Source organism: Glycine max, chromosome 19 (assembly GCF_000004515.6).
Source record: "Glycine max cultivar Williams 82 chromosome 19, Glycine_max_v4.0, whole genome shotgun sequence".
NCBI lineage: Eukaryota > Viridiplantae > Streptophyta > Magnoliopsida > Fabales > Fabaceae > Glycine > Glycine max.
The window spans coordinates 32,897,662-32,916,515 of NC_038255.2; the positions used below are offsets into that span (position 1 = coordinate 32,897,662).

An 18,854-nucleotide genomic window follows, 5' to 3' on the forward strand; every position below is an offset into this window, starting at 1 on the left:
CAAGAGAAAAAGATTAGGAGAAAGATGAGGAACAAGCACAACAACAATGGGAGAAGTACTCAACAGTAGAAAACCAACAAGAAAATATTCTCCAAAGCAATAACCTTCCCCATCAACTGATTGACAAGAAAGGAAGGCAAGGAGAGCATGAGGAAACCTTAAGTGGCGTTCTTTCTTTAATAACTAACACCTTTCTTGAAATGATTTGGAATGTCCTTCCAGATTATATGAAGTTTATGGAATTTCTAGCTAGAAGGCGAAACTTCAAGGAAGATGTGTTCTTTGTGACTTTCAAGCCACCTTGAAGGTATTAAGCTATGCGTCAAGCTAATGACGTTAAAGAAGCGCTTCCTGGGAGGCAACCCAGTTTATAATTGTTGTTAACTTTGTTTTTCATGCATTTAATCATTTGGAACTTGTTGTATGATTTGTACATACGAGTATATCAGCCTATCTTTTGCTAAGCGCAAGCCTCACGCTAAGTGTATCTTTGTTCATGCGCTATGCCGTGAGTCTCAAGTGCTTAGCGCCCAACCCTTGCATCTGAGCTAATCCAACTTCAATTCGAACTGAATTCGGCTAAGCGACAGTCAAACCGCTAAGCGATACCTTATCCTTGGCTAAGCGTGACTCAGTGTCGCCAAGCGCAATTCCTTACGGCCATAACTGAGGTCAATGAAGCTAAGTGTCAGTCATGGCAGCTAAGCGAGATTCATTGCGGTAATATGAACGCTAAGCGAGTCCTTCTCAGCTAAGCGCATGCTCCTCTGTACTTAAGATGCATCATTTTAGCTAAGCTGGCTAGAGCCTGGCTTAGCGAGAGTTGCAGCTTTTCTAATATGAGGACCTCGCTAAGCAAACTTACCCTCTCGCTAAGCCAAGTCTCTGTTAAAAAAAAAAAAACTAATTTTGAATTTGAAACATCGACTAAGCGCGCGTATCCGCTAAGCGAAAGTATCGAAAAACTGCTTAAGTGAGTGTAACAGAAGTTACACTCACATTTGCCAGATTTCAGAAACTTCGTCTTTGCATTCTCTCTCTTTAAAAAAATTGCACATTTTGCATTTGTGCTTTCTTTGTGCATTTTCAACTTCGAAGCATCAACCATACACCATCCAAGTAAGTTCCTTGATTCTTTTTCTCTTTTTCTTGTCTAAACTTTAGGATAGAAGACTTCACTGTAGTTTTAGATTTTTAGGGTTTTTATGTTTTGTTAGAATTAGTTTAAGATTAGGGCTATATATGCTTGTATACTGAATTGAGTATGATGCACACATTGCATGTCTGATATGCCTTTTAGAGACTTGAAAAGTGCAAGAAAACGAACTGCGTTTTCTGGAAAACGCGATGAACTCGCTAAGCGAGCATGTTGCGCTAAGCGAGTTCATCAATACTCATTTTGTATAAAGGTATTCTCGGAAGAACTCGCTAAGCGAACCCACCGCGCTAAGCGAGTTTGTCCTGTGAGGATGAACACTCATCCTCTTGCTGGACTACCTGTGGCTAAGCGATGCTGAGTCGCTAAGCCTAGGTAACTTAGCCAACTTTTTTTGGTGATAGCCGCGTGCTAAGCCGAGCTTTCCTAGCCAAGTGCGATTGGTTGCGGTATCCGCTGAGCTAAGCGAGCTCCGCTCACTAAGCTCCCAACACTTAGTGAAATTTTTTAAGAGTTGGTGCCGCTAAGCGCAGCCTTTAAGGAGCTTAGCACATATCCTTACGGCAGATGTTCAGCTGAGTGGGCCCTTTCCTGCTAAGCTAATTCTGCAGAAGCTAACATTCTGCAATTTCTGCTAAGCGGCTCCACATGTCGCTAAGCGGTAGTGTTTTTTTTTACAAAGGCCAGCTAAGCGGACCATGTCTCGCTAAGCGGCCAGTATCTTTTTCAGGTTTATTTTGCAATTTTGAAGTTTGAATAACTTGTGTCCTGATTAATTGTTTGGTTCCTTTGTCTACAGATGGCTTCCAAAAAGAGAAAGAGCATTGGTACAAGGCTCACATCTCAGTATGACACAAGGAGATTCTCTTCATTAGATGTTTGGACCAAATACACAGATAATGTTATGGGGAGAAACATTTTACCTGAGAGAAAGGTAGAGCTTTATCACACTGAGCTAGATGACTTCAAGGCTGAATTGGAGATGCGTAATTTCCATTAACGCCTCACCAATTTAGTCGATGAGAGCATAGACCTGGCTTTGGTGAAAGAGTTCTATGCAAATTTATACAGTTCTGAGGACCGTCCACCAAAGCAGTCCAGAGTCAGAGGTCATTTGGTGAAGATTGATGCTAACAGTCTCAACACATTTTTAGAGACACTTGTGGTATTATCTGAGGGGGAGACCTTACCCGCTTACTCCAAATACTGCAGGTTGCCCACAGACTACAGACATAAAGACTGCCTTATGCATACCTGTCTGAGGGTTCATCTTGAACTCTTAGGGCCATCCTGGGAAGATTCTCAGGAAGGATCTGACTACACTAGCTCAGGTGTGGAGTGTCCTCTCATACTCCAACTTGGCCCCCACATCACATACTTCTGATTTGACAATGGATAGAGCTAGGTTGATCTTTGGCCTGGTCTCTCGCTTGGATATGAACATAGGAGCACTGATCTTTGGCCAGATGACCTCTATAGCCCAGTCTAACACCTCTAGACTTGGGTTCCCCGCTCTAATCACCACATTATGTAGAGCCAGAGGGGTTTTCTCTGATAGCCTCACTTTTGAGCACCTGAGCCCGGTCATTAACCTGGCCTACATCAGGAACAACTGTTGGAACCCCGAGGATCTAACAGTCTCTATCCAAGGGGCTAGAAGGGCAAGGGCAAGGCCAGTTGAGCTTCTTCTACTTTTGTAGCTCCTATTCCAGCATCCACTTCAGCAGTCCCCTCTATCCCAGTCCAGAAAAATTTTCAGCGTTTTGAAGCTATGCTTCAGAGCATTCATTAGGGATAGATCACTTTACTGCAAAGTTTACAGATGGTGGCACCTCCAAACTCCATTTCTTTAGTAGACCAGTTTAATGAGATGGTAGCCTGGCCCGGAACCCAACCTTCTCTTCATAGGGAAGACGAAGGTCCCACGGCCCAGGTACCTCAGCATATGGAGGATGAGTCATCTGAGGCCACCATCCCAGAGCCATTTGATATAGGAGAAGAGGCAGAGGAGACACAGGTGAGACAGGTAGCTGCTGCTACTCCTGAGCGATCCCTTAAGGCTACTTCATAGCCTTCTGCACCAATGGTAAACCTACCCTCGCCTCAGCCTGCAGCAGACCCCTTCACTCCTCTTCTACAGATGCCAGAGGACCCGACTACACCAGTCCTAGCTGTGGACACTTCTCCTCCAACTACTCCAGTGCTTCAGTTGACAGATTAGGAGGATGGTCAGACACAGGACACCCAGGACCAATCACAGGAATTTTGATTCCTAATGATACTTTTTGCTTTTTGATTTATTATTATTATTATTATTATTATTATTATTATTATTATTATTATTATTATTATTATTATTATTATTATTATTATTATTATAATTTTGATTTTTGTACAGTATTTCCTTTAGGTCTACATGCACTGCTAGTTTTATTTATGGGTAGTTAGCTTGCTCATCTTGAAGCATCTTGAACAGTTTAACTTAGTTTTATGACATGGCAGTAAAACACTTTTATCTTTTTGTGAAAATGGTTGTATGCTTTCATTTTGAATTGAGTGCATGATTGTGATGGAGTTTGTGTTTCTTATCATGAGTTTGAGCAAGTGTGTATGATAGACAAAGAAAGAACAAGAATGTGAACTTGCAATTAGAATTGTTAGTCAGTAGACAGATTGATTGTGAAAGAAAAGCTTGAACCAAAATTGGTGAGAGTGTGACCTTAAACTGTGAGTGAGCGACTAGCTGTGAGTAATAATCTTTGCATAAATCTTTGAATTTTAGAATGAAATGTATAAACGAGAACATGATGAAGGCCATGATTGTACATACACAAGCCTTTTGACCAAAAAGCTTACCTTGAATGATAATTATATCCTTTGTACCCTTTTTAAGCTGAATGATATTGTCAAAAATTTGAACCCTGAACTTAAATAAATATCTCCTGATACCTTGCTTAGATTCTAAGAGAGCATATGGTTCAAGGAAAATTTACCCCAAATTTGGGGGAGTGGAACTAATTGGGATGCAAAGAAAGAGAGAAAGCATGAGCACACACAACAAATAAGTTGTATGTTAAAAAAAAAAGAATAAAGTGTGTTGATGTAACAAGGTCAAAAGCAAATGAAAGTAAAAAGCTAGTGAGCAAGCTAAGTGTATTAAAAAGACCATTGGGATAAATCTGAGATTTGTGCTCTCTGAGAATCTAAACCTTTGAATCCTAGAAAAACCAATGAATTTTTGTAGCCAAGCCTCACTACAAGCCTGAGAAAGCCCTTCTGATTCTGTTTATACATTTCTGACTTTATGGCGTGAGGTGAAATTCGAAGATTGGACCTCTTGCTAGTTGTTATTAATGAATAGCTTAAACACTTGTGCTTGAGTGAAACAATAGCCGTGAGACTGTGGTTTAAGCTACTTTCCATGATATTTGTCTTATGCCTAACTCTATATATTTGTTCATGTTACATTTCATTCTTCTCTTTGGATAACTGCATACCTTATGAAAGACAAGTGATGAGGGCATTTTACTCCATTCTCTTATTATGAAATCAGTAACTTTTGTTGCATACACCTTTGTACATAGTCACTGCATGTCATTGTCATTTGAGGACAAGTGACTTGTTCTCTTTTTGCTTGAGGAAAAGCAAAACTGTAAATTTGGAGGAGTTGTTAGTCGGTGAAAACGACTAACTTTTGTGTATAAACCTTATATAAATTGTATCAAACTCTCCCAATTTATGGTTATTTTGTAGTGTTATAAGTATTTTCTGTTAAGTATAGGTAATAAATACTTAGTATTTTCATTTTGTGTGTTTAATAATCATTTTCTCTCAATTTCGGGATTAATTAGGCAATTTGGCAAAGTACTATTTTTCACCTCCTCGCTAAGCCAATCTGTTGGCTTAGCGAGCATCCGCTAAGTGCAACACTCAGTGGCTAAGCACGAGGAAGAATCCAGAAGAAGATGAGTTGTACAGGTTCGCTGAGTGCACTGCTCCAGGTCATCAAGCGCACCGCTTCAGCTCATCCGCTAAGCGAAAGAAGCGCGCTAAGCCAAGAATCACTAACATGCGCTAAACGGTCCATAGGTGTGCTAAGCACACGAGCACTAACAAGGCCACATATTTAAGCCTGAAATCAGATTTTGTGAAGATAAATTGGACTGGGATTCATAGCTTTGCATGTCTAGGGTTTTTAGAGAGAGAAAGGTCTAAGTTCCAGAGAGTTTTGAGAGATTTTGCTGTGTGAAGATCTGCAGAGACCAGAGCTTGAAGCAGGAGCCGGTTTGAGAGCTTGAGATGAGTTTGTGAGTGATTGTGAGATCCTAGAGGTGAAGGAGACATCCTCACCACTTGTATTTTTGTAATCTTTCATCTTGTTCTTCTCTTTGTTGTTAAGAAGGCTTCCTGGTATGGAAAGCTAAATCCTCTGTTGGATCTTCCCCGTAGGTACCTGATGTAAATATATTTCTATCTATTTAATGATGTTTTGTGTGTTCTTTGTGCTATCTGCTTTTCATTCCAGTATGTCTTTACCTTGATCACGTAGATGCATGCTTTGTTAGGGTCATTCAACAATGAAAACTAGTCTGACTCTAAAGTCCTTGATAGTGCAGGGCTGAGTTGTCGTGCTTTCATGAGGAATCAAGGTGCGATAATTTAGTTGAGTATGTGTGTCTTAATGCAGTCCTTGTTGAGTTTAGCCTTACAAGAGGAATCTGCGGACGATGCTTGATCAGGATTAGGCTAAACTATCATGAGGAATCGGGGTTTAGTATCTCAGGAGACACCATAAGAACATATGAGCATTGTTAGATAGAGAATATCTTTTTAGCATCAGGCACCTACTAGGAAGACCAATGTGTTCTCTACTTGTTTTTACACATCATTTCTCTCGCGTGATTTTCTTTCTTTATGCATAGATAGTTTATACAGCTATTCGTATTCACAACTACCTTTACACACCAGACACCTATTTGCTGAAATAGCTTACCAAATAACACAAGTTCCCCGAGTGTTCGATACTCGGTTCTTACCGTTTTATACTACTTGTGCGATCTGGTACACTTTCTGAAACCAACGAACAACCACCACGGCGCAAACACGATACACAAACATTGTCGTCGTGCCCTTGTTCACATGCGCGAACACGGTGTTGCAACTTGCAACCACCATCTCCATCCTTCTTTAGATCTGGTTCACCATCATTGCACTGTTGCCTCCTTCCTCCTTAGAGATCACCACAACCTCCAATACCACAATACCCAGCTAGATCAAGCCTACCACAAAATCATCTGGTTTTCATTCATTCTCTGCATTCTCGGAAAAAGTCATAACCCACCTTTGCAACTCGAGAATACAACTCCACCCGAGTTGCGCCACCAAGTTCACTTGCTCTAACTTGTATCCCATTCTCAGGAAGCAGAATTCTATCGTCGAGAACCACTCCTCTACCTCCAACAAGTGCCCTGCCCCTGGCTTCTCCCAACACAGCTTCGACGTTGTCGGAGATCGAAGTGGGTGGAGGGATATGTGGGGATGATGAAGAGATTTTTGCCAAGAAAACCTCTCATAGTAGAAGACGGTATCATATTGGTGGTGGTGAAATGGCAAAACAAAAGCTTGAAGAAATTCCAGACCTTAGGTTCAAAGTAAGGCTTGGGGTTAGCTACGGTCTTGTTGTCTCTCTCTTGTTCGGGAAACAACAATGTCTTTTGGTGTTTCTTCTTTTTTTTCTTTGTGAAAGTGGTGTTGTAGATGCATATATGAAGGGGGATTGTGAACTGCAATGGAGAAAAGAGTTTCAAGTCCACGTGTTTTTGGTTCTTCCTACGTGTAATCCCATTCGACCAGTGAGTACACGCAGGGACCTCGGACAATGTGTTTGGTTAATGGCCATGTAAGCAAATAAAAGATCCCGACTAATGGTAGGGATCTTAGACAAAACTTTTAAAATATTAGGGACTCGATTCAAAAGAAAAATTTATAAGGGACCAGATGTCAAAAACGAGTATATATTAAGGACCAAAAACATATTTAAGCCTTAAATAAACAATAGTAGTGAATGTAAAATCCCAAAATTTTAGAGGTAAGGTAGCATGATATAACAGGGTGAGACCAAGTTCCATAATATGTCCATGTTTTCTCTCAACAACACCATTTTGATGATGGTTGTAAGGGCAAATAAGTTTATATTTAATGCCATAGTTGGACAAAAAGGTGTTAAGGGTCTAAATTCCCCTCCCCAATCAGTTTGAAGGTTTTTTTATTTTAGAATTGAATTGTAACTCTACCATTGCTTTAAAATTTTGAAAGATAGTAAAAGTTTCAGCTTTACTTTTAAGTAGATAAAGCCAAGTAAACCTAGAAAAGGCATCGACAAAAGTTATATAATAAGGAAAATTATTAGTGGAAGTTATATAATAGAGAAAATCATGAGTTGGTCCCCAAAGATCACTATAGACTAACTTTAGGGGAAATGAATAAACAGATTCAGATGGAGATGAAAGAAGTCTGTGAAACTAACTTTCCTATATCACAAGTAGAGCAAAAATCAATCATAGTTTTATTAGAAATGAGTATTTTGCAATGATGTAAAACAATTTGTAAAACATGATGATTTGGATGACCAAGTCTATCATGCCAAAGAACATTGATCCTATCACATGAATTTACAATCAATTTTCTAGTCTTATTACATGGATTTACATTGGAGTTTACAGAACTAGAAAAGCAACAAGAAGTAGAACCAAATGAAGGATGATGAAACTAAATGTTGGGGAATTTATAGAGATCATCAAGACCAACAATACCTTGAAGTAAGACCTCATCGGTAGCCTCAGATTTCACAACATAATAATTAGAGTGAAATTCAACAAAAACTCCATTGTCCCTTGCAAATTGACTACCACTTATGAGATTTTGAGTGATGCGAGGCACATGTAAGCCTTTTGCAAAATAATTAGGCCTAAACTAGGTATTTAGTATTAATTTGTTAGGTAATTTTAATTTGTTGTAATCGCCTTTTAATTTATATTTTTAGGAATCATGTTTGAATTGTCTTTTTAAAAAAAATATATAATAGTCACAACAATAATGACATTTAATTTTTCTTTAGCATTATTGTGATGCATTTTTTTATTATCAAATTCATGTATTTTCATTTGTTTAACATTTAATCATAAATAAAAATTAAACTTATACTCATTTTTCTATTTCTTAATATTTATATATTTTTTCCTTCAATATTTTATTAATTTAATTTAATTACTTAATTAATTATATTTAATTTAATAAAATATTTAAAAATAAAATCCATGTAGAACTATTAAAAGTTATGTAAGATCTCACACTAAGATCTACTACTAAAGAAAAACAAAGAGAGATCTTTAATCTCATTTAACATTGTGGATTCACTAAGAAATTTAAAATATTCCATTTGAAGATGCTCTTATAAAAACATGAAAAATTACTTGGTGACATGTACATCCCTAGAGCAGTAAAGCATGCTCACACGTGCCTTGTTTTATCCTAACTACAGACAGTACGGGCACCCATTGATTAAAATCGTGGCCACTGTTCGATCTTAATGGATAAGTATGAACATAAAAAACAAACAAGCGCACCCTAGGAAAGTTTTGAAAAAATCAAATAATGAATGCTGTCCATTCGATTTAATAATTTAAAAATAAAACGGTTCAGATTTTTTAAAGGCAACCCGTTGTATGGTTCTTAATAGGGAAATGTGTTAAACTTTTAATATTGTATACATTGAAGCACAGGCCGGTGAATTGAGTTTGACGTGTCAGATTCTCTTCCTTACCTGCACGTTCTTTTTTATTTTTTTATATAATATTTCTAAAAGAACATATAATACGTATACGTGTTGTTTATGAAGGATCCTGTGGTGTTTAAATAATTAAAATGATTTAAAGAGATTGATTTTTTTCTATATGTTATAAATAAATTTAATTCAATTTATATTTTAAATTAAAAATCATTTTAACATACAAATAAATGATAAAATCAGAAAAATAAAATATTAAATTTAATTAAATATTTTATTTTTGTATTTTAATTTATGTATAACTTTAATTTTTGAATTTAAATTATTTGTATCGAATTGTTATAATTTTTTTATTTTGACATGTTGGACACTTTTGTATCATATATTTATAGATACATTACAAAAAATGTCTTTAAATTACACGGTTAATTATTTTTAATTATAAAATATCAAGTTATTGAAGAGTAATTATTTTTTGAATAATTTTTTTTATATTAAATATTATTAATCCAAATATTGAATTTAATTCCTCCATTCACCAAAATTATATTTTTACCATATTTCAATTGAATTATATTTCAATTTTTTAGTTAAATTAATGCTAAAATGATTTTATTTTAATGCATCTCAACTAATAAATTAATATACACTGAAAATGATTCTCAATTGAAATTTAGGGTAAACAATTAAAAATAGATTGTAAACAAATGTTTGGTTGACATTTTTTTTAATTAAAATACAAATTGTATATTGTAAATATTTATTAGTTATGGATTTATTAAAAATACTTATTATTACTTTTAATGATGACATAATTTAAATATTTAAAATATATATATTTATGATGCATTGTAATAATAATTGATCTCGACAATTGTCGATCAGAAAGTATCCCTTCACAAAAGGATTTAAGATTTTCTCTTACTCGAAGTTTTTCGTCCATATTTCTTAAGTGATGTCTAGGCCAAAGAACAAGATTGTTACAAAACATATTTCGATAAATGGTTATCATATCTTTGGATGGATTAAAATATAGAGAGAATATAAATAGAGACATTAAAGAGGATAAAAAAATGATAGTCTCTCAAATTTGGAGTATGTATTTTTTACTCACATTTTGTAGTTAGATATTGAATATAATCTCTAAAATCAATTTACATTCATATAAATATTTACATATAAATAAGACAACTACAAAAGATAGGAACCATTTGATTTGAAAGACATGATAAATTTAGAAAATTCATTCACACGGTCGTTCAATGTTATCGAGTTTTGGTAAACTTGCATGAAACTCGTGTAATTTTTAATTTTTTATGTATATTTTTTAAATATTACTTATATAAAATAAAGTGATAAAATAATTAATAAATTGAAATTTTGCATTTATTATATGGCCACGTCCCTTTCTTGTCACATGTTTGCCTAAAATAAATAACATAAGTTATAACATTTTCAATGATAATTTTTTTATTAAAAATTATTCTATAAATGTACCTGCTAGTTATGATTCAAGTTGTTATATATTGATCAATTCTAAGACATGAGATGCATTATTAGGTAAAGACTCATTCACTTCTTTACAAGAGAGTGGTCTATGGATTAATCATTATAGACTCTTTTAGAATTCAATATCGATGATTTCATTATTTATCAATTAGAACGATTAATCATAAAGATAACATATAAAATACAAGCTAAATTTATGTATAATATAAACTATAATTGTAATCAATCAACAAATTTTGAATATTTAATGAAAATTTATATTTAACAAATTTCAAGAGTTAATTTGAATTGTATATAAAGATAAAAATGAGTAATCAATCAATTATAATAAAGAAATGATAAGTTATTCTAAAAGTGATTATCTAATTATACTCAATTACACGTGTTCTCAATTACAATGACATTAAGGGATTTGCTTATTTATCGTTTCAATTATATGAACACATGAATTTTCTTTTATAGAATTTTTATACAATATTTACAATATACAATTTGTATTTTAATTAAAAAAAATGTCAACCAAACATTTGTTTACAATCTATTTTTAATTGCTTACCCTAAACTTCAATTGAGAATCATTTTCAGCATATATTAATTTATTAGTTGAGATGCATTAAAATAAAATCATTTTAGCATTAATTTAACTAAAAAATTGAAATATAATTTAATTGAAATATGGTGAGAGTATAATTTTGGTGAATGGAGGAATTAAATTCAATATTTGGATTAATAATATTTAATATATAAAAAAATTATTCAAAAAATAATTACTCTTCAATAACTTGATATTTTATAATTAAAAATAATTAACCGTGTAATTTAAAGACATTGTTGGTAATGTATCTATAAATATATGATACAAAAGTGTCCAACATATCAAAATAAAAAAAATTATAACAATTCGATACAAATAATTTAAATTCAAAAATTAAAGTTATACATAAATTAAAATACGAAAATAAAATATTTAATTAAATTTAATATTTTATTTTTCTGATTTTATCATTTATTTGTATGTTAAAATGATTTTTAATTTAAAATATAAGTTGAATTAACTTTATTTTCATCTAAAAAAATTTATAACATATAAACAAAAATCAATCTCTTTAAATCATTTTAATTATTTAAACACCACGGGATCCTTCATAAACAACAGGTATGTGTATTATATGTTCTTTTAGAAATATTATATAAAAAAATAATAAAAAAGTTCGTGCGGGTACGTGAAATTCAATTCAACGGCCCGTACTTCAACGTATACAATATTAAAAGGTTGGCACGTTTCCCTGTTAAGAACAATACAACCGGTTTGCCTTTAAAAAATCTGAACCAAAATCCACATGGGTGTCAAATTTCACCCATCGCCCACCAAACTCCAAAACTGTAACACACACAACCAGCGTACTACGCACTCTTTCTTTCCAATTCCAATTTTCAAACCCTAAAAAATCCCGCGAAACCAAAATTCCCTCCCTCCGCACCGCAACACAAAAGACTTCTCCAACACGCCCCACGAAATCCCCAAACTACCCCTCTCACACAGTTCCATCTTCTCCCGCAAGCTTAACCCTCAAAATTTTAAAATTTTCAAATCCCCGCTCCATTTTTTCACTTCTCCCTATATAAACCCTCCGCTCCCAAACTCAAACCCTAACCTTAACCTTCAATCAAAACTCAAAACTTCTCTTTTCTTTCATTCTCTCTCTTTTATTCTTATCATCACAATGCCTTCAATTCCCGAAGAGCCCCTCCTGGCTCCGAACCCGGATCGCTTCTGCATGTTCCCAATCCAATACCCGCAAATCTGGGAAATGTACAAGAAAGCCGAAGCCTCGTTCTGGACGGCGGAGGAGGTGGACCTCTCCCAGGACCTCCGCCACTGGGACTCCCTCACCGACGGCGAGCGCCACTTCGTCACCCACGTCCTCGCCTTCTTCGCCGCCTCCGATGGCATCGTCCTCGAGAACCTCGCCGGGCGCTTCACAAAGGAGATCCAGCTCCCCGAGGCCCGGGCCTTCTACGGCTTCCAGATCGCCATCGAGAACATCCACTCCGAGATGTACAGCCTCCTCCTCGAAACCTACATCAAGGACTCCGACCAGAAGAACCACCTCTTCCGTGCCATCGACACCATCCCCTGCGTCGCTAAGAAAGCCCAGTGGGCCCTTCGCTGGATCGATTCCTCCGACTCCTTCGCCGAGCGTCTCGTTGCCTTCGCATGTGTTGAAGGTATTTTTATTTTCATCCATAAATGTTATTTTGTTAATATATTATTTTTAATATATCAGAATTTATTAGTTTTGTTAACAAAATATCAGTGAAAAAAAATTGAAGTTTTAATTTTTTTTAATTATCAACACAATCTTATATTTTTTAGGTTTGTTAAAATGTTATCAAGAGAGACTTGAATTGTGAAATGTTTACTTTTCAGGTTGGGATTGGGAAAAATTTAAGTTTTAAAATATATAAGTGAGAAATAATTTTTATTTTTAATTAATTTTTAAGATTGAATTAGATTTAAAGTTATTTTTTTAAAATTTTAAAATTATATTAAAATATATTTAAGATTAATTGAAGAATCACTTATCATTATTATTTATTTATTAAAAAGTTTAAGAAGTGATGGATATGAGGTGTTAACTTTCATGTTTAAGATTAATAATAAAAAAAATCACTTAGTATTAATTTTTATCTCTTTGAATTTGTTTTGAAATTAAGTTAAGTCTCAACTTAAATACTAATGTTCAAATATCTCATTCCTTAAACAATTGAACTTTTTTTTTTTTAACTATTAAGCTAATATGTAACTCCTGTGTTAAAGGTATTTTCTTCTCTGGAAGCTTCTGCGCTATCTTCTGGCTCAAAAAACGAGGACTCATGCCGGGGCTCACTTTCTCAAACGAACTCATTTCTCGCGACGAAGGGCTACACTGCGATTTCGCGTGTCTGCTCTACTCTCTGCTGAGGCAGAAGCTCACCGAGGAGCGCGTGAGGGAGATTGTGAGGGACGCCGTGGATATTGAGCGGGAGTTTGTGTGCGACGCGCTGCCCTGCGCGTTGGTGGGGATGAACGGTGATTTGATGAGTCAATACATTGAGTTTGTGGCAGATCGGTTGCTGGGGGCGCTTGGGTGCGGGAAGGTGTACAATGTTCAGAACCCGTTCGATTGGATGGAGCTGATTTCGCTGCAGGGAAAGACCAACTTCTTCGAGAAGCGCGTCGGGGAGTATCAAAAGGCTTCTGTTATGAACAGCTTGAACGGGAACGGTGGGACCCACGTCTTCAAGATGGATGAGGATTTCTAATTTATTATTATGGGATTGGGATTAGGTTTAGGACCGGATGCTGATGATGATAATATTTCACTGTATTATTACCGTTGTTACATACTCCAGTTTTATGTGCTTTTTTTATAGTGCTTTTTTTTTTTTTTCTTTTCTTTCGTTAGGGTTATGTGCTTTTTGTTTGTCTCTGATCTCTCCTTGAGAAATGATAAAGTATACTTTTCAGCTTATCACATGGTTTATTTATTTATTTATTTATTTATTTTATTCATTTAATTTAATCAGAGTTTAGTTATTAATAGTAATTTTGAAAGCGAAATTTTGTTGTGATGAAAAATAAAGTAAAATAGAGTTATCAATTGTTTCGCCTAAATTGTACAGTGTGGCTCTTGTCTCTTGGTTTGTGCTTGTGTGGTTCGTGAGCGTCGCGAATGGCATCTGGGACGCAGAGTAGTGGAATGTTAACTAGAGAGCAACTTTATTATCTTTTCGATCGTTTCATTTTTCTTACTTCCCAACCTGGTTCGTACTTTGTTTTCGGCGTTTCGTTTACCAGATTTGTTCTGCTTGTTGATTGATTAATTCCATGGTCCTTTTTTGATTTTTTGCACTTTGGGATTTGGTATCTATCTGCAGATGTGAAAAAAAGGATTGCAGAGGCTGTGCAGGATAAGCAGGTGTTTTTTTTATTTTGCATCCTTTATTCAATTGCACACCTTATCTTCGATTGATGGTACATTTAGTATCCAGAATCGTCCTTAATTTTAGGAACTATTAATGGGCTTGTTAAGGAAAGTTAATTGGACAAAAATTAGACGTAGTTACTTGAATACATTTTTGTATACTATTTGATTAATTAAAATTAGATGAACGTTAAATTAGATCTAATGAAGATTTTGGTGGTTATAGAGGTGAAGTTAGACCTAATAAAGATTTGTTATGGTTGTAGAAGTGAAATTCTTAATTTTAATGGAAGAACAATGCGAAAGCATAATGTACGAAACCTAAATTTTGTCCAAAAAATAGAAGATTATGCAGGCACCTTAGAAGAATGACTTTGTTTACGGTCTCTTCACCAGTTGATTCTTCCTTTGATTTGAATTCATTAACCTGGGACAGCTGACCTGAGTAACTAGAACCTTTGTCTGTGCTTCTTGATCTGATTTTCTGATTTGATGATTACTCATGAGAAGAGGCCAAGTCTTGGTGCAACAATAAGGTCAGAAGATTTAAATTCTGGAAACAGCCCCTCTTCTTGCAGGGATAATATATCTACCCTTCATCGACTCCACTAGGTGGGAGTCTGGTGCATTGGATTGCCCTTTTCTTATTAGTCATCACAAACCACATGGGACATTGTTGTACACTTGTTACCTTTTTTTATTGGCACCTATGTGTGTTGAGCTTTTGTTTTATGGAGAGACCTATTTAAATGCTGGATATATAAAGTTAAAGTGCAAGTTGTTATAAGATGATGTTTTTGCCCTTCGAATTTATGTGATAAAAGTCAGTATATAATGCATTTCACTGTAATTTTCTGGAATTCATAACTGATGAGCAGGAAGCTGTTGCTGTGACCACTGCAATACAGGAAGAGATATTTTTGGAGATGGGTGTTGGTATGTTTGTTTTATTGCAATATATTAGTTGTTTGTACTTTGTAGCATTGGTGCCTCATTTTACATATCATTAATCTGTGCCATCTAGGTCTTATTTTTGTGTAAACCCTGCTCCGCTGCAGGCTGCAGCAACACCATGGATGCCATCGTTTGATGTGTGTCAGTGTGTGTTTGACAATGCACACATCCCTGATTGAATGTTTATTTTTCCCAGATACAAAAACCGTCTAAAGTATTATTGGCTATTGGGTATTCCCTCTTTATGCATAAAAGAGAATTAAACACATAATGGATCAAATCATCTTGGAATCTTGATGGTCAAATATGATGTGCTTCTAGTTCTTGATCGTGGTCCTTGGGATGAAAATGAGTTTACACGACATAGTAGATACGTGATGGGTGATACTTTTATTTCAATATTGCTTGGATGGAATTTGAGGTTGTATATTATTGTTCCCAGGTCCTTGGTTCTTTTCTTTCTGGAAAATCCCTGTGTTTTCTTCTCCCAAATAAAGTCTAACATTACAATTTTTACATTTGAAAGGAATAACCTTTTCTTATTTTACTTTACATTTGTTTTCCTGCCATTTTAGTTAGGATAGCTGTGGGGTTAACTTGAGAGCATTTTGATACATGGAATGATTGTATGCAGAATCTGTTTTATTTTGTATAACCAAACTTCATAGTATTTTATTCTGAAGCATTGTTATTAACATAATTTATGCTACAGACCCAAGATTTGGTATCTCATGCCTTGGAAAAGTCAGTACTGTCTATGAGAATGACCTGGATTTGGTGATTCAGTTTTATAAATTCCTTTCGAAGTAAGTTCTCTCATATATGCAGTTTTCACTCACTTCTTACCCTGTTAACATTCTCTTATATGAGAATGGCCCTGGTTTTGAATCCCCCCCCTCAAAATTTAATCTATAATGCACTTTGTTGTTTCAAAGCTACTAAAGTCTATTTTCTGATTTAATGCTTGCCTTTTCTTCTGTCCCCACACAAAATAAAATACACCACTTTGTCTAGTAGAAGGATTAATAAACAGTTACATAATGCAAAATGACTTTTGGCAGAGAAGAGGTGGCCTGTGATGAGGCAGAGCTTGGAGAAGAAGAATTTACAGAAAAAATGCTCAATCAACAAAAGTTACAGGAACAGGTAAAGTTTATTTGACTTCTGATGAATTCTATGGTACTTGCTACGCTGCTATGCTAATTTAGAAAGAAAACTGTGCAGCAACTAGAGATGCTGAAGTACATGCGCAAGTTTCACTTGGATGATCAATCTGCGATCCTTGAGAAGGTAAATACTGGTTTCAATTTCTAAGTACTGGGAAATTCGTTTCAAATCTTGCTTCCAATAAAATGTAACAGTGGTAATTGGCAGACAAACTCCGAATTTTAATCACATTCATTTTACAACATTCTGTTAGCATTAGCAACACCTATATACTAATTTTAGCATTTGGTTTTGGTGTATCTAATTCTAAACTGATAGTTTAGAACCATTGCTGCTAATTGGTCTCAAAATATTCAATGTAAGGTGATTGGTAATAGGACTAGGACTACGAGTTCATTTATAACTTCTAAGCAGTATGTTAATGCTATTATTACTTCCGGTTGTTTAGTTCAGCTAATTCATCTGAATTACATATCTTATTTTCTCGTAAAAAAGATTGATCTCCTTGGTTGTTGATGGTCAATTGTCTGTCTATGTTGCTATATATATATATATATATATATATATATTTAAACTTTGTTGGGCTTGAAGTTCATGAATGAATTGATTGACGCATTTGGCTTTTCTTCTGCCAGTTACACCAGCAGATGGAAAACGGAAATTATGAAAGTGAGACATCCATTTTGTCAGCTGAGCAGATCGATGAGATTGTCCCAAGAAAGGTGTCCCCTTTGTATACACCAAGGTAGACCAAAACCCAGCCTTATGATGGACCCTTTTGTTAAAATTAAGAGATATTTTGGTTCAAGTGTAGCTTGCGTGACATTTATTTTTGAGTTGACCAGTTCCACAATTCATGACACTTATCATTTACTTCATTTTCCTCTTGACTCTTTATTTTATGTTCATTTTATTCCTATATTGGAGCTGCTGTAAGGCTAACATTTTTACGCAATGGTTGGCACTTGCTGCTTTTTCCCGGCTAGGTTTTCCTACTTCAGTAGTCAGCACAGAACGACCGATAAGAAAAATTACATATTACATGGTCCACTAAGCTAATCCACGAAAGGGAAACCATAGTGGAAAAGTGTTTGAATGTTTTCATTTTTTATTGTGGGATTGGATTTTTCGGTTGGTTTCAAGTTTCAACCATAGGGGCAGTGGGCAGGTTAATAATTAGCTGTCAAATTTAACTTAACAGCGAGACTGGAGATGTTATGTCCACATTTGTATACTGCCATAACACAAAATATTTGATTAGTTCCACAAAATATGCGTAGGGTTTTGTGGGGACAAGGGATGCTTGTTAAGGCTGATTGTCACTCAATATAACATTTGCTGCACTATCTCACAATTAAGGGTAGCAGAATTTAGAAAAGAGATCAGAGATGAATAACAATTAAAGATATAGAATTGCTGATAAACTTAGCCCAGACTATTTTAGCATAACAAAGTATGAGGATTTTAAAAGAATATGTAAGAATGGTATGATTTATTATATTTCTTCAAAAAAAATTATGATTAAGATTTTTTAATTTAAATTTTAATGAATTTATATCATAAGAGTTTAAAGGTTTTAAAAGAATTTTATAGGTTTATAAGATTTGAAAAGATTATGTGAATTTTTAAAAACATATTCAAAATTACAAGTGTTAGTAAAAAAAAGAAAAGAAATGATTATATTTGAATAATTTGTAGGTGGGTTATTGAGTTATAGGAAGTATGAAATTATCAAGAAAAGTCATGAAAATATTTTGTGGAGTAGGTGATAAGTATAGTTAGTATTAGAGAAAAATATAGCTATCCATAGACACATTTCTTTTTGATCGGCCAAATAAATAATATATTGAAATAGTGGGCACAAGGAATCCCCTCGCATGAAAAAGGACATCTAGTTCACAAAAACAAGAACAGCCAGCCCCATCTCAACACTTAACAACAGTATCATCCACCTACGCCCCACCTTTACAAAAAACCAATGCTAATACCAGTGGTCAAGAACATCACATTTGCTTTTACACCCCCAGCCATTCTTCTCTAATTGCTACATATACAAGCTCCAAGAATATTCCATTGCTGAAAGGAATAATTGAATTCTTTTTTTTTTGTTAGTTTTGACATAAGACAAACATTAATAAAAAAACAACCAGAAAAGTGCACATGAGAGAAATATATTTGATATTTTTATATTTTAAAAGAATAGAAGAAACATAGATAATATACATCTTTAAGAATAAGATCTCATTTTTGTGTTGAAGAGAGATGAGGGCATGAGAGATGAGTGCATGTGTGATGCGAAAAAAAAGAAAATCTG

General features: G+C 34.7%; 2 protein-coding genes across 3 annotated transcripts; both read left to right on the plus strand.

Annotated features, from left to right (window-relative positions):
- Positions 1-11,753: 11,753 nt before the first annotated feature.
- On the plus strand, positions 11,754-13,966 carry LOC100790224 (ribonucleoside-diphosphate reductase small chain). Its single transcript, XM_003553880.4, has 2 exons — positions 11,754-12,680; positions 13,273-13,966. The coding sequence occupies exons 1-2, from the start codon at positions 12,176-12,178 to the stop codon at positions 13,755-13,757; spliced, it is 990 nt and encodes a 329-aa protein (XP_003553928.1). The 5' UTR covers positions 11,754-12,175; the 3' UTR covers positions 13,758-13,966.
- LOC100527867 (uncharacterized) lies at positions 13,860-17,418 on the plus strand. Of its 2 annotated transcripts, XM_041012380.1 has the most exons (8): positions 13,860-13,949; positions 14,118-14,258; positions 14,373-14,413; positions 15,298-15,355; positions 16,086-16,179; positions 16,435-16,519; positions 16,598-16,663; positions 17,176-17,418. In XM_041012380.1, the coding sequence occupies exons 2-8, from the start codon at positions 14,168-14,170 to the stop codon at positions 17,287-17,289; spliced, it is 549 nt and encodes a 182-aa protein (XP_040868314.1). In that variant the 5' UTR covers positions 13,860-13,949; positions 14,118-14,167; the 3' UTR covers positions 17,290-17,418.
- Positions 17,419-18,854: the final 1,436 nt, after the last annotated feature.